At 35.4% G+C, this 16,481-nt stretch overlaps 3 protein-coding genes across 3 annotated transcripts; all 3 read right to left on the bottom strand.

Moving 5' to 3' along the window:
• Positions 1-517: 517 nt before the first annotated feature.
• On the bottom strand, positions 518-2,368 carry foxg1c (forkhead box G1c). The gene has a single exon (XM_051134648.1). It carries the CDS (start codon positions 1,728-1,730, stop codon positions 582-584), a length of 1,149 nt encoding a protein of 382 aa, XP_050990605.1. The 5' UTR covers positions 1,731-2,368; the 3' UTR covers positions 518-581.
• A 465-nt stretch (positions 2,369-2,833) lies between these two features.
• pglyrp5 (peptidoglycan recognition protein 5) lies at positions 2,834-7,355 on the bottom strand. Its single transcript, XM_051134656.1, has 4 exons — positions 6,104-7,355; positions 5,830-6,025; positions 3,874-3,992; positions 2,834-3,634 (listed from the first exon to the last, which is right to left on the bottom strand). The coding sequence occupies exons 1-4, from the start codon at positions 6,144-6,146 to the stop codon at positions 3,450-3,452; spliced, it is 543 nt and encodes a 180-aa protein (XP_050990613.1). The 5' UTR covers positions 6,147-7,355; the 3' UTR covers positions 2,834-3,449.
• Positions 7,356-7,489: 134 nt separating this feature from the next.
• Positions 7,490-11,328, bottom strand: polr2i (RNA polymerase II subunit I). The gene is made up of 6 exons (XM_051134657.1): positions 11,150-11,328; positions 10,979-11,033; positions 10,608-10,681; positions 8,049-8,123; positions 7,889-7,940; positions 7,490-7,659 (listed from the first exon to the last, which is right to left on the bottom strand). Exons 1-6 carry the CDS (start codon positions 11,209-11,211, stop codon positions 7,597-7,599), a joined length of 381 nt encoding a protein of 126 aa, XP_050990614.1. The 5' UTR covers positions 11,212-11,328; the 3' UTR covers positions 7,490-7,596.
• Between the last annotated feature and the right edge of the window lie 5,153 nt (positions 11,329-16,481).

Genomic DNA, 16,481 nt, shown 5'->3' with positions numbered 1-16,481 from the left:
TAAAATGTAATTTTTTGCTGTGCATTTTCAACATCAGTCTTAAGTGTCGCATGATCCTTCAGAATCATTCTAACATGCTGATTTGCTGTTTAAATAACATTTCTGATTTTATTCAGCAAGTATCCATAGACACAAAAATATTAGCAGCAAAAACAATGTTTTCAACATTAATAATAAAAAAAAAACTATGTACAACTGAGCACCATTAATAATTGCTACAAAATCAGCATATTAAAATGATTTCTGAAGGATCATGTGATACTGAAGACTGGAGTAATAATGCTGAAAATTCAACTTTACAAGGAATAAATTAGATTTTAAAATTAATATTAGAATAGAAATACAATACAGTTCTTTCAAATTGTAATATTTCATAATACTATTTATCATATCATAATAGGCTACTATATAATTGCTATATTTTTGAGTACAAGAGGCTTCTTTCAAAAACATAAAACCTTAATTATTACAATTTTTTGACCTGCAGTGTAATAATAATAATATTATTAATAATACATTAAGAGATTTAAAAAAAAAAAAGCTTTTTATCAAACAGCTAAAAAAAACAAATTGCAAGTTTTTCAGTGCATGGAGCTGGCTGTGTTAAAATGAGGAAAATAATTGGGAATGTCTGTACATAGTCCTCCAATATATTCAGTTGAAGCAGATGGCTTTCCCGGGAAAAACTGTCCAGAAGGAGATGTTTTGGAGAGGTACGATTCCTCCTGCGACCAGGGTGACAGTCCCGTTGTGTGAGGCACCTGATGAGAGTAAAAGTAACTGGACTGATTGGAGAGTAAATTAAAAGAGCAGGGCGCGGAGAGAGGAAGAGGCACAGAGGCAGATGCGGTGAAGGAGGAGGTGGAGGTCATCTGTTCACAACCCATCCCATAATAAGCTGCCTCTTGGCCGGACGGGAGAAGAAGTCTTTCCGCAGCGGGACTGACCGAGCTGAAGTGACGCGAGCTTTGGGACAGAACGGACGCGGCGTAGTTGTTGTGGTGAGTCGCGGGGTTCGGATGACGATGCTGGAGGGTCACGAACGGCGGGACGGGCCAGTAAAACGAGCCTGCGAACGCCAGTCCGGCGGCGGTGGAGGTGGAGGACAGCCGCGCGCCTCTCTTCATGGCCAGCTTGGCTCGGGACGCCGCTGTAGACCGGCGCCTGAGCTTTCCGGTGGTTCCGCCGATGAACACATCATCACTGGACGGGTCCAGCATCCAGTAGTTGCCTTTTCCAGGGTCGTCGTAGTGGCGCGGGACCTTGACGAAGCACTTGTTGAGGCTCAAGTTGTGTCGGATGGAGTTCTGCCAGCCCTGCCTGTTTTCTCGGTAGTACGGGAAGTTTCCCATGATGAACTCGTAGATGCCGTTGAGGGTGAGCCGTCGCTCCGGACTCTGGCGGATGGCCATCATGATAAGCGCGTTATAGCTGAACGGAGGCTTGTCGGGTTTACTCTTCTTTTCCTGTCCATCAGTTACTTCGCACTTGGACTCTCCAGCTACCTCTTTTTTATCCGGTCTGTTCCCTAATTCGTTCCGCTCTCGATTCGGCTTGTCTTTTCCGTCGCTTGACTGATTGGAGCGGGTGGGCGGCTTTGCGGCACGGGAGCGCAGCGCTTCGGGCGCGGCGATAGTGTCGGTTCTCGCGCCCTCGTGTCGGAGCAGTAAGCTGCTGATGCTGAATGAGGACTTGTGGAAAAAGCCCACGGGGGCTTTTAGTTCCTCCATGTTTAACACGCTCCTAAAGGTGTCCAACAGGACTTAAAAGTTCAACCAAAGTGGCACCAAACCCCCTAGAAAGTGCTCGTTCATTCTTAAGAAACACTCGATAAAAAACAAAACAAAGATCTGATAAGTTTCCAGCACGGCCAATCTCTCTGACTGATCAATGAACTCTGAAGGCTCAATTATAACACTTCGGAAGCCGGTGAAACTCAAGCCTCTCACCTGAGACCGCCCTTCTGTTTACACATTCATCTGACTGAATGCCTGTCAGAAACGAGTGGGGCAAAAGACGTTATGCTAAGGAGTTCAGATAGACGACAACACTTGGGGATGTGAGTAAACAAACAGTTTAGGATGGACATGAACCCTAATCTCTGGAGGATGCCCTCGGCTCCATATGGGAGCGGGTCGTGCAAAAAATGCAGTGGCATATATAACCAGCTACTGTGCTTATATGCGCTTCAGACTTTTTTTACCTCAGATAAACGTTGTTTTGAAATCTAGTTCCTAAACTGTAGCGTCAAGTAAAGAGAACTGTGGTTACAATCTATCCCGTCATCACAGTGCATTAGAAAGCACGCATGAAAAAACACGCATTTCAATTTTGCGCTTGAAATTTTGCTTTATGTTAAAATACATGAAAGGCAGATGTTATAAATAAATTATTAAACTATTTAGATTCAGATGATACCAGCTCTGTCTTTTCAAACACGAAATTAACTGCAATTTAAACATACAAAAGATTCGAAATTGTAAGAATTTGCTTCTAATTTTTGTTTCTGTTTTGTAATTCAGAATCCTATGGATCCATGTTTGAATTCTGTGTTTGCACCTTCTACTATGAACTTGACAGGATGATGATGATCATTATGCTTATTTGTAATTGGTTGAATGTGAGTGATGCTTTGATTTCCAGTTTAATATATTTATATAATATGTGTACTAGTTGAGGGTATATGGACAGTGCTAAGGCAACTGTATAACTAATAAAGTAGAATAGTAAAAGTGCAATTCCTAAACAGACTAACAGATACCATTAAGTGAAAAAAAAAAAAAAAAAAAAAACAAATAGGAGAAATAATGACAATAAATATGAGTTTATTGATAAAAACACAGACACAAGGATGATCACTGATTGGCTGATGAAAAGGCATTGATGCACAACATCAAATAGACATGTCACTGGGACAAAAATAAAATAGAAAAGCATATTTGCAAACGCTTTCATTTTCTAGGATATTTGACACCTGAGTACTCATTTATTGCACGTAACTGTTCAGTCCATTTGAGTTTTTTTACTACAGAGAAATTATAAACATAACTTAATTGTGATTTTGGACATTTCACAAAAGTCTAGTCTTTAAATAAATGATCTGGACTGCTAATGGGATTTCTATTATAATTTGTATCCAGTCCTAAAGGGATCAAACAAGATGAATCTTTTTACCTAATAAACATAATTTACAGTTTTTATTTTTCGTAATTGTTTTCTATGTTTTACTAGGATCTTGTTTGACTGGACTTTTGGGACTGGTTCCAAATTTTGATAAAAATCAATTCATTAGTATTCCTTTAGAATATTCTGACAATGGATTTTAACAAGGCAAAAGTCGTAACATATAAGACAAAAAACATAACATATTTTAGAGGAAATATCATTTTCACATTCATACATTGCTACACACACACAAGAGGGATTAAATGCAATTAATAGAAAAGAGGTCATTGGTTTTGTAATTGGTCTCGTAGTTTTGGTAGTAGAGCGTATAAATGTTCCCCCGGACACTCTGTTTTGGCCACGTCTCTGTGTCCCACAAGCACAAAATTGGGCCGCAGATGACCGTGAAGCACTCCAATGCGCAGCAGTCTCAGCAAAGCAGACAGTGATGCAGAACTGGGCAACTCATCTACAGACAAACAGAAATGTACTTTAGAACATGCTGTAAACTATCATTTGCATTGTACAGCTACTCCCGAATATTATTACAGTAACATTTGGAATGCATTACATGATCTCTATTTGCATTTATAAACTAACTAAACATCACAACAGAACAATAAATAATATATATTGGGAACACCATAAATTACATTACACATTATAAAACGAAAAGTAATATGATAATGGAGGCAGTCGTATTCTCACCGCTGAAGTTGCCCATGAATGCAACGCCAACAGAACTGAAGTTGTGTTCCTTTGCATGGGCTCCTACAATCCCCCATCCTCGCCCTTCATACACCATCCCATCTCCAGAGATCAGAAAGCTGGAGTAAGACAGACAGAATGGATGTTTAATGTCACAATCCGGTTATGTCAGCAAAATTTAAACAGGACAAAACGATATAAACTATATATATATATATATATATATAGGGCTGTCAGTCGATTTATTTTTTAATCTAATTAATTACATGATGTGTCGATTAATTAATCAAATTAATTGCATATATCACAAAATAAATTTGACTGTGAAAATACCCACAAAACATTATTTAAACCTATTTTTGTGTTAAATGAGAAAGTAGCAAGTAGACATTACAAATTGTAGCTTTAGAAAGAAATATTTTATTTGATTCAGCATAAAATTTATTACACATAAACATTTAGGTTGCAATGGCCTAACGTGAAGTATGGAACATAAAAGAAGATAATTTGAGACACATCTCAGTGTATTTCTAAATAAGAAACTAAATCTGCCAGCAGGTGGGGGTAAATGTCTTAATGAATCATTCATGATTCCTCCAAAACGCGGATTCATTCAAAAACTAAACACTACTTTGTTGCTGGGAGACACAACTATTCTGCTATGGCTTTAAAGATAATATCTTCTCAGCAAAATCGATCAAAAAACACATAACATAATTATTATGTTGCCCTGCGTCATGTCTGTCAAGATGATATATATATATACACTACCGTTCAAAAGTTTGGGGTCAGTACATTTTTATTGTTTCTTTTCTTTTTTTTTTTTTTTTTAAGAAATTAGTACTTTTATTCACCAAGGATGTATTAAGTTAATAATTAAAAGTTTATTAAAAGTTAATAATAAATAATTTACATTGTTATAAAATATTTATATTTTGAATAAACACTGTACTTTTTAAACTTGTTATTCATGAAAGAATCCTGAAAAAAAAAAACACAGGTTCCAAAAAATATTTGGCAGCACAACTGTTGATATTATCCAACACTGATCATTCTAATAATAAATCCACATACTAGAATGATTTCTGAAGGATCATGTGACACTTAAGACTGGAGTAACAGCTGATAAAAATTCAGCTTTTCATCACAGGAATAAATTCTATTTTAAAGTATGTTAAAATAAAAAACATTATTTTATATTGTAAAAACATTTTGCAATATTACTGTTTTTTTTTTTTAATCAAATAAATGCAGCCTTGATGAGCATAAGAGACTACTTTAAAGACTATTACAAGTCTTACTGACCCCAAACTTTTGAACGGTAGTGTATATATATAGAGAGAGAGAGAGAGAGAGAGAGAGAGAGAGAGAGAGAGAGAGAGAGAGAGAGAGTTCCAATGCAAAAGTATATGCATATATCCACTATCCACACATAGTATATGTTCATCAGGTACTTATACTAGCCAGAAAGAAATGCACATTTAAAAAATATATATATGTCAGATGTAGGCTACTTAGAGGCTTTTGCATCTGAACTCTATGTATGCGTGTGTGTGATTATTATTAGGTTATTTATAAAGGGACACATTTAGACACAATCTTGATGATCTACAGGAATGTTTTCTGTATGTTTTTGTTTTGGGGTGTGTCACATGACCACAAACTCGCTTCCTATATGTTGGTTAACACGTCACTGACTTTTACAAATATGGTGAATATCTTAAAGCAAAATTGCTTCAGTGTTTTGTTTTTATTTGTAGCCTATATAACGTAGCCTGTACAAATATAACAAAATTAAACAGTAAAATTCTGACATTACCACTTAATTACCATTTGACGACCAAGCAAACATCTACAAGCATTTCCGCAACATATGCATTTGTATTAATTAGGACTTTAACTGCACTGTGATATAAAGAATGCTCAGATGTTAAATGTAGCGTTTTATTTTCTTACTTGTAGCCGATGTCGTCGAAGCCCCTCTCTTGCATGTGCATGTGTTGAATGTGAGCTAGTTGAGAGATGCTGTCCCGCGGGTGCGCGCAGTACCGGAGCGCAGTGTGGTGAACGATCACAGTCTGCGCTGGATTCTTCATCTCTGTCCTTTCTCGAGGTTCCACGGCGTTCCAACCACGTCGACACACTACAGCCACTGCAAAACAACAGCGCGATCAGATAATCATGCTACGAATTATTATGCACGCGATTGCTTTTGGACGCTTGCTCTCACCTGCGTTTATAGCCACGGTTTGTCCAGGTGCGTGTCCGTCCATATCAGCGATCGACTTTTCGTTCAAACCCGGCGATTGTACGGGACTTGCAAGCTGGCAAGTTTAATAGCCCTGAATGACTGGGAGGGACAAACGTGTTGAGCTTCCGCGTACTTTCCTGTGTCGTGCAGATTCAGGTAGTCCTACTGGCAGACGTGAAGAAATTCTACTGCATGGGCTTTTTATAGATCACAGTGGAAATGCCACTATGAATAGGCGATATTTTACCATTGCAGAAATAACAGAAGTGACAGCTGGGCAGAATTGCATAACATAAAAGAGGCAGTCACTTGCATGAATGCTTTGCACGATTACACAACTACTTCTCTAAGTACAGTGGGAAAACTTGTGATTACCTTGTGATTATTCTCTTGGTAATAATAAATTAATTTGCACTTGAATTCAGGCAGACACGCTGGTAGTCTTTCTGATATGCAAAACAACAGCATGATTAACTGTTTGAAATTGCTTTATGGAACAAGACATTAATACAGAGTATTATACGTTTACGAAACATTTGACCAGACGATGCAATTATTACGCTTTAAAAAACTTTCCAGGGGCACTCGGAAACACCGGGATCAGTGTTTGCATGCAAGCCAGTTCCATTCCGGGCTTTCACCTCCACACACAACTGAGAAAAATAATTGAATTGCGATTTTTCTGCACAGTAGTCAAACATTATGTGATTACATTTTAGCAGAACTACTGTAATATTTCCCTGCGAAAGAAAAAAGTGAATTTTTAAGAAGAAATGTTTTACACTACAACTTACCAATATTTCTTCCTTTACAAACGTTGAACCATCAAGCCTTTATTTTGACGGAAAACCAGACAGACCATAACTTTTCTCCATTTTTTTTTTTTTAATAGTCAGTGTATAAGCTCTTCTCATTACAAGTTAGTGAAGGTGGTTGGTGCATGGAGCAATGGTTGCACATTAAAAGCAACCCAAACTCAGAGCAGATGCAGAGATGAGTTTGTGTGCAATGGCACACAATCAAGCCATTATGAGATGCTTGTATTTAAAAGCTTCACTCTGAGGCACGCAGCTTATATTTATTTAATTTGCAACACAAATCCATATCACAAATTCTGTTTTATTTTAACTGTGCAGTCCTACTCCAAGCCACCATGGAATAAAAACTGCATCCAGAATTCTCAAAACTATAACTTTTAATGAATACGCAACTTATTTTTGTAATCTTTTATTACAAACCTTCAAAAAAATACACGGTGTAGAATTAAAATGACAAACTATAAACACTTCGGGTCAAAGGATGAGTCGCTGGTGTTTGTGCGTGAATCTCACAATAAAATTCACAACTAAAGTTAAACACCAAATGCATCAGTCACTGACAACATACATCCACTCCAGAATAGACGTCTCCTAAACTGAGAAATAATGTTCGGGAATGGAACGACAGTAACACAGGATCCCTAGAACACCTCCTCATTCTGTCCATCTGTGGCCGCAGTGTGGAGCAGTGCAGACGTAGTAAAGCCTCATGGCATCCTGCATTCAGAAAACACGCCATAAAGTTCAATTTTATCCTAGATAGTATTAATGATATTGCTGTAATTAAAAATAAATAACACACAGGAATTTATTGTAATTTAGTGTGTTAGCTTTGTAATTACTTATGAACTTTGCTAGCAATTTCTGAGTGAAAACTGTTTAAAAGTGATTTTTTTTAGTGCAGTTGTCAAGACGAGCAGCAGCAAATGATTGTGCATGTCTTTACCTCAGCCTTCATGCTGTGAGACTGGAAGAACACCGCCTCCTTGTGGCCACACCTAAAACCACACGTTCATCATAAAACGGACCATAATGGGAATCATGGGAATTACAAGAATACCATTTTTTAATGTCTGTCTACATCAAGAAACATATTTAAGTCTGACTTTGGGCAAGGATGATCCTCCGTCCGAGGCAGAGTTGGATCTTGAGCCACGTCTGCGATAATCTGAGTGAGTTCACTGGCGGAAAAGAGGGTTGAGGTTAGAGGCGTCTAGAAAAATCTCTTCAACCAGTAAACATTATAAAATAATCCAGTTTTGGTAGGTAGAACATTTGTGTTTTGAATAGGTTATTTACTGCTCATATGTGTATTTTTTTTAATTAAAGCTCAGATGACACAATTGATTAATCTATTTTAACTGATCTTAATTTTGATCAACAAATTCTTAAATTCTAAGCAACAGTCTTTTAGACTATTATTTTCTGTTGACGCATGAACAAAACTTCCCTAACTTGTAGCACACCTACCGTCTAATAATAGCAATGATCTCTGAACTTTCATTATTAAATAAAGTTAGGGTTAGAAAAAAAGGCATTCAATGTCTATATCTAGTTTTAGTCAACCAGAAAAAAAAAAAAAACACCTATAGTGAGGAGCAATTCCTTAATCTATGCAACACATTACATATACAGTATATATTTAAATAACCTGTAAGTGATGTCTTATTTACTGTATGTTTGAATAAATGTTATAAAAAGTAATGGCCACCTTCATATAAATATTAATAATTTAACAACGAATTGGAGGGGAAAAAAAGCACAATTATACAATTCAAACATTTATGTAAAAACTGGCTGACTACTATATCTAAAATAAACAACAACTGAATTTTAAATCTATTGTTAACTTTAATCTTTAATATTATAGTAATGTACCAACTGACAGGGCTCTCTTTCACAACACATCATCAATCGGCCATATTGGTGGCACTAAAACATAAACAACGCCACTAAACCAAACTGATTATTGCTGCTGGAAACGGTTAATTATTTAGGGCCCTATGATTTCCACGATGCGGAATCCAGTCATAAAAATGGAATTTACTGAATAACGCGGAATGTCACGCAATTTGTTAAAGTTAATTAATTAATCAAAAGTATGTCATTACACTTAAATCAAACTGCAATATGGACTAGTATCTGTAAATATTACACCGCAAATATACCATTTAAATGTGAATCCTGCATGTTCTGCGTGTCTCTGTTTTAATGAATGGCGCAGCGCTTTTGTTCTCTACACACACTAAAGCGTGCGTGACGCTCACGGTGATTTCAGCATCTGTCGTCTCACTAAATGAGGACATAAATACATGAACAACATCTGCTGAGAGTCACTTCATCAGCATTTGACCGTTCCATTTTAGGAAAACTAGCGTTATATCTTATACACACAGAAATGTAAAGGTAGGCAAGGCCACTGGTCAAAATAAAAGTCCGGTTTAACTTGAAGACATTGTGCCAGATATATATTACTACCATTACTAATACTAAAATGAAACAAACATTACTTTTTTAGGGTATAATCACACAACATTTCTTCCATGTTTTAATTTTAATAGTAAATTCCCCTTTTTGCCAAAAAAAAAAAAAAGTTTGCTTAATTTTCAATACTTAAAAGATACATGAAATTAATGTTTTATGCCTTCATTTGATAACCAGAACATTTTAAATACACAACACAGAATTAAGGCTATTTTAAGAATAAATTTGACTAAATTAAGTATGCATTCAAATAATTAGACATGCTAAAACACAGAATTTGCTAACAATAAAACATACGTAAAACATAACATAAAACATGCAGCTATTAAAAAGGAGTTGAGAAAAATTAAAACGGGAAAAACGGAATCCAGAAATATTAAAATTATATTTAATTTTCTAGATTTCCTAGCGCCCTAATTATTGTCATGTTTTGGGCTGTACTAATCGGTCAGTCCGGGAAAAACACTTGGAGTACTATAGATTGGCAAAAGTTATAACAATCAAGCAGAAGAGTACAAAAAACTGTCTGAGCAACAAAACGCATTTGTGGTTGGCCAAACTGAACCAGGATTTCCAGGGCAAGAATCTTGACAACATTCATTTTTGTTCTTATCATTTCCGGTCAGGTAGGTGAAATATTAGGCTAATACCTTAATTAACACTGCTCGTACGGATCTTCTTCACCACCTATTAATTTTAGCTTGTCAAAATATTGCGGCTTTCCTGCTTACTAAGTCTTTCTAAATATGATTTAGCAGCTTCCACATGTTTTTTCCGTAGCTTAGACATGATAAATTAGCAGACCAACGTATTCAGTAGTACGTTACATTAACCGCGCAATCCACGCTGTTGTTTACATCCGAGTATTGTCGATATGGCCGTGCATCCAGGTAACTGACCAAATCGTGTCGTAAGTGCAAAAGCATTAGTTAAGAGATTGTTTTCCTTCAGAAATATTGACATGTGCTGTACCTGATATATCCAAATTCCAAACAAATCCATACTGAAGTCCTATTTTTTTATCCAGCAGTCACCGTGCTTCTCTAAGCAGTACTAACATGCATTTAATGTGACCTAAAAGGCACAAAAAGTCATTCTACAGACATCTTAGTCCAGGTCACACCTGGCATTGTCTCAAACATTGCATCATCTCTCAGTAAATAACACAGTAAGACACTCACTCAACTTCATGGGTGATTTTGTTCACATAGATGCAGCTGTTGTCGGCTTCTTGTTGATAGTCACAGTTTCTGCACTGAAGACACACATGAACACAAACAAGTCAGGGATTGCTCTGTCTAATAATAAGAATCAAGTTATATAGATCACTTCTATGTTAAACCACTTTTAACAACCAACAGACACTTTAAAAGTAAATGCTCTGGATATCATCATGTCATATGTGTGTTAGAGCACATCTGTTAATCAGATCTAACTGTAACCATAAATCAGTGCATGAATCAACGCAAAAAACGCTTGTTTACTGGTTGATCTCTCTCACGTGGACTAAAAGCACAATCCCTGCACGTAGATTTGACAACAAATAACTTACAGCATACAGCAGGATGCGGTTTTCTTTATCCTCTTTAGGATACAACATGTTATTACTGTGGAGAGAGAGAGAGATTTACATTAAAACCGGCTACTGCCATCAAAACAAACACACACATCTGAACAGCGACATGAGTTTGAGACACAATCCAACAAACTCATCTAAACTCACCACTCCTGACAGAACCTGATGCCCACAAAACCAGGCTCGTAGTTGCCACCTTCCAAATCCATTATAAAGTTACCACCGCTCTGTTAAAGGCTTTAGATGTAGTAATAAGGCTAAGAGATAAAGGATAACAACCCTCTTCCACTCCGCCGAAATGTCTAGAAACAATAGTTTGTGCGCATGCGTGACCTCCGGTTAGTGCTGCACAGATAAATCACAGCGCCTCCTGGTGGCGGAGGACAAACAATGATTTTTCCGCGGAAAGAGATCCGTGCTCAATTTATGCTCAATTTATTCTGATTATTTATACATATTGCTATTATTTTATTGACATTAAACTAAGTGATGTAACCCTTGTGCTGTGTTAAAACCCTATAACATCGCTTGTTAAGTTGGCTTGAGAAAGTGAACTTACTGATCTACTATTTAAGAATATTATTATTCTTCTTCTTCTGAGCCAAATTTCAGTATCTACCTCCTCCTGGAGTTTTCAAGCTAGAGCCACCAAACTCGGTCCAGACCTTCAGACCGGTCTGACTCGGTGTGCTGTATCTTTTCTAACTGATCCGGCTTACGGTTTTCGTAAACCAGACTATCAAAACCACCAAAATCCCATGGACTTACATTGACGGAATGTTCAAATGAGCAACACTATTCAAACTCCAACTGTCAAAATTCAAATCTAAACTCCCAGAATCCCTTGAGGCTCAATCAAGCTTCCCTTCTATGTTCTATTTCTAATCCATTTACACTCATTTAAGCTTCACTCTAATATTTCTAATATTCCTGATCTATCTAGCTATCTAAATCATGCTAGCAACATGCTAGTAAAATGCTAATCATGCTAGAAACTTGTTAACAACAAGCTAGTAACATGTTAGCCATGTTGGAAACATGCTAGTAACATGCTAATCGTGTTACCAACATGCTAATCATGTTCGAAACATGCTAACAACATGCTAGTAACTTGGTAATCATGCTAGCAGCATGCTAATCATGTTAGAAACATGCTAACAACGTGCTAGTATAATGCTAATCATGCTAGCAACATGCTAGTAACATGCTAATCATGTTAGAAACATGCTAATTATGTTAGAAACATGCTAACAACGTGCTAGTATAATGCTAATCATGCTAGCAACATGCTAGTAACATGCTAATCGTGTTACCAAAATGCTAATTATGTTAGAAACATGTTAGCAACATTCTAGTAACTTGCTAATCATGCTAGCAACATGCTAGTAACATGCTAATCATGCTAGCAACATGCCAATCATGTTAACAACATGCTAGTAATATGCTAATCATGCTAGAAACATGTTAACAACAAGCTAGTAACATGTTAGCCATGTTAGAAACATGGTAGTAACATGCTAATCGTGTTACCAACATGCTAATTATGTTCGAAACATGCTAGCGACATGCTAGTAACTTGTTAATCATGCTAGCAACATGCTAGTAACATGCTAATCATGTTAACAACATTCTAGTAACTTGGTAATAATGCTAGCAACATGCTAGTTACATGGTAATCATACTGGAAACATGCTAGTAACATGCTAATCATGTTAACAACATTCTAGTAACTTGGTAATAATGCTAGCAACATGCTAGTTGCATGGTAATCATACTGGAAACATGCTAACAACATGCTAGTAACATGCTAATCATGTTAGCAACACGCTAGTAACTTGGTAATTATGCTAGCAGCATGCTAATCATGTTAGAAACATGCTAACAACGTGCTAGTATAATGCTAATCATGCTAGCAACATGCTAGTAACATGCTAATCGTGTTAGAAACATGTTAGCAACATGCTAGTTACGTGTTAATCATGCTAACAACATGCTAGTAACATGCTAATCATGCCAGAAACTTGTTAACAACAAGCTAGTAACATGTTAGCCATGTTAGAAACATGCTAGTAACATGCTAATCATGCATGAAACATGCTATCAACATGCTAATCAGGCTAGAAACGTGCTAGTAACTTGCTAATCATGCTAATAACATTCTAGTAATTTGCTAATTATGCTAACAACATGCTAATGATGCTAACATTGTAATCAGCGTATAAAAATACAAGCAACAAACTAATCATGCTAAAACATGTTAACAACATGTTAAACCATGTAAGCAATGTGTTAAATCATGCTAGCTGCTTTCATACTTTCATACAGCTGCTTCAAACATTCAGGCTAGGCTTTCTCAAGCCAACTTAAAGTTTGTTCTCAAACTTTACTCATCTAGTTATGCTGTAAAATCACCAACTATTGGATTCCGTTTCTGATTTAGCTTTTTTTCCCCTTTTAATTAGTACAGGTTTTGTATTTTTGTATCGTTTTGGAACCTTTTATTTATTTATTTATTTATTTATTTATTTAACTAGGACAGTATTTATTTATTTATTTAACATTATATGCATTATATGAATTGTCTTTCAAAAGTTTGGCATCCGCAAAAGTTTTTTCAAGTCTCTTCTGCTCATCAAGGTTGCATTTATTTAAACAAAAATACAGAAAAAAGCTATACTGCGAAATATTATTATAATTTAAAATAACGCTTCTTTGTTTTAATATACTTTATCATGTAATTTATTCCTGAGATGCAAAGCTGAATTTCCAGCATCATTACTTCAGTCTTTAGTTTCACTTCATCCTTCAGAAATCATTTTAATATGCTGATTTATTATCATTGATGGAAACAGTGCTGCTAATTTTTTTTTTTGGACCTGTTGATCCTTTTTTTATGGATTCTTGATAAATAAAAAGTTTAAAGAACAGTGTTTATTCAAAATAGAAATCTTTTCTAACAATATAAGCATTTGCTATCACTTTTTTCATTAATATTATTAATTTTACACATCCTTGCTGAATTAAAGTATTAATTCAAACAGACCTCAAACTTTAGTGTAATGAACATTGTCACAAAAGATTTCTATTTTCTTTTATTGAAGTCTTTTATTATATACCACAAGTGTAACAAGGTGGGGAAAAACAAAAAACAAAAATTGGCAAGTAGTTATACCCTGTGTGAACAAAGTAAGTTTTAGTCCATTGTGATAACATTAACTAACTTTTTCAAGAAATATAAAATCCTCTCCAGGTGAAAATGACCAGAACACAACGTGAGGGTCAAACCTAAAGAGCGTATTCTTTCTTTGAGAACAATTGGCTGTCATTCATAGCTTAAAAACCACTGATAGACAAATTTGCAAGAAAAACAACAGTTTAATCATTTTTATTTATTTATTTATTTATTTATTTTTTAACTAAATACAACAGTAACTTGTCATGTAATTTCCTTACACACATAAATACAGCTACAGGAAACATGAAAATAATCATGACCTAAAAACACATTTTCAGTATAGTTAAATGAAGAAAATTGAATACATTTCATTTGTGTTAGCAGGAATTTAGTCATGTTTTAGAAAAAGTCAAGAAATCCACGTAAATTTAATATAAGCAAGGTAAAGTGTATGCCTATACTGAATTAAAAGATTTTGTTAAAATATCGTTCTGGTATTAATTAAATGATGTTTGCCATTGAATAGTTTTGCTTGTTCATTTCATGGTCTATGATATTTTATTTTGGACCATAATTCTGCAACATTTGGAGCCATAAAAACAGACATTCCTTAATATGATCCAGACAAGTGAAATTCTGCATTATGCTGTCAAATCAAATGTCATGTTTGGATACTCATTATATTGTGGTGTGCCAATACAGAGGCAGAAGTAAAATAGACGACAAGCTTGTGGATTCTAAATCAATAGAAATGAACAACACACAATGCAGTCTCATTCTTAGCCATAGGGTGGAGACAATACCAAATTTACCAGAAAGCATCTCTAGTCAGGTAGGCTACTACACACAAACACGCTTAAATGCTAACTCTTTCACATTATTCTATGGAGTATGAACATGTCATGCATTAAAAAAAAATAAATAAAAAATCCACGCCAGATAGTTAAGATACAGCCTCGGAGACCAGATCCTGTCAGAAAATATCTGTTTTGTCTGGTAACAAAACGACTGCTCAGCAGGGTTGTCAATACCCCCAAAAACCCCATTAAGTCTTGTCTGGTTTCCAAAACCAGTGTTTTGTCTGGGACCCAAAACTGTAGCCTATTAACAGTCTTCCATCAGCCAAGAACTTGACTGAGTAAAACCAGAGAAGAACAGAAGCAGACGATGAAGTAATGATGATAAAGAAGGAGCAGAGTTTATTGAATAATAAGTTGCGTATGTTTCAATGCTCAGACTTCATCTGACCAGCACATCCCTTACGAAAAAGAAGTTTATTCAAGTGTGCTATTTGTATTCTTATACTTTCAGTCTACTTTTCATGCACTTCTCAGAAATGTGCTTTATGTATGTCTCAGAAATATACTTAAAATTACATTTAAGTATACTTGACATATAAGTCAAAATATATTTGTTATATACTTGTGCTCCTAGAATCCATGTTTTCATTGTTATACGGCAGTGGGGCGCTAGTACACATCTACTGTACAGAATTTCCAAAACACAAGTGAAAAAGAAACTGAGACAACAGATGCTTCCACGTGTAATCTAACATGATCATCAGACATAAAACAGCATCAAAATTGTGTAACGTTGTGGAATAAAATGTGACCCATGAAGAGGTAATAATGACTGTCAAGCTTTGGAGTGTTGATCAACACAATCTACGTTTTGGTTATCATTCTGAATCCAAATCATAGTCTGTTTATTTCTTTCTTTTTTTTTCTTATTTATGAAACTTACCCACATTCAAGTGTTTATAAAAAAGAATGCATGAAGCTAGAATAAAAATGTTTTTGTTTACAAGCAGATATCCTGATCTTTCTTTTGATGTTTTGAATGTTTAGATATTCATATAACAAAATATATACAAATTAATTCTTAAAAAGGAACATATAGTATACTTAAAGTATGATGTAAAGTTCACTCAAAGAAAACATATGAGTGTACTTGCAGTATAAAACTACTAAACTGGTAGTTTACTGAGACTATACTTCAAAGTGTACTAAAAATGCTGCAAGTATTTAATTAGTAAACTATCAGTATACCTATAAGTTCACTTTTAGTGTAGTTGCAGTACAAACTAAAAACATTGATGTAAACTGGTTGTGTACTCAAAGTTTACTACCGTTATACTTCAAGTATACTTAAAAGTATACATTTATATACTAGAAAGTGGGCCAATGTAGTCATAAGGGTTACTGAAATAGTAATATACTACTAGTACACTAGTATTTGTATACTTGCTAGATAAAGTATGCTTAAAATATACTTGAACTTTACTTAAGTATACTTGATAAAATA

The sequence above is a fragment of the Labeo rohita genome, chromosome 18 (genome assembly GCF_022985175.1).
Source record: "Labeo rohita strain BAU-BD-2019 chromosome 18, IGBB_LRoh.1.0, whole genome shotgun sequence".
NCBI classification, from domain to species: Eukaryota; Metazoa; Chordata; class Actinopteri; order Cypriniformes; family Cyprinidae; genus Labeo; species Labeo rohita.
The sequence above is the reverse complement of the archived record's forward strand: the minus strand, read 5'-3'. Positions and strand labels throughout refer to the sequence as shown.

Coding starts and splice junctions, on each gene's coding strand:
- foxg1c (XM_051134648.1), bottom strand. CDS start 1,730: ATGGAGGAACTAAAAGCCCCCGTGGGCTTTTTCCACAAGTCCTCATTC.
- pglyrp5 (XM_051134656.1), bottom strand. CDS start 6,146: ATGGACGGACACGCACCTGGACAAACCGTGGCTATAAACGCAG. Junction 6,026..6,103: donor AACCGTGGCTATAAACGCAG/GTGAGAGCAAGC, acceptor GTTGTTTTGCAG/TGGCTGTAGTGTGTCGACGT. Junction 3,635..3,873: donor ATTCATGGGCAACTTCAGCG/GTGAGAATACGA, acceptor GTTTGTCTGTAG/ATGAGTTGCCCAGTTCTGCA.
- polr2i (XM_051134657.1), bottom strand. CDS start 11,211: ATGGATTTGGAAGGTGGCAACTACGAGCCTGGTTTTGTGGGCATCAGG. Junction 11,034..11,149: donor ATCAGGTTCTGTCAGGAGTG/GTGAGTTTAGAT, acceptor CTCTCTCCACAG/TAATAACATGTTGTATCCTA. Junction 8,124..10,607: donor AAAATCACCCATGAAGTTGA/GTGAGTGTCTTA, acceptor CTTTTCCGCCAG/TGAACTCACTCAGATTATCG.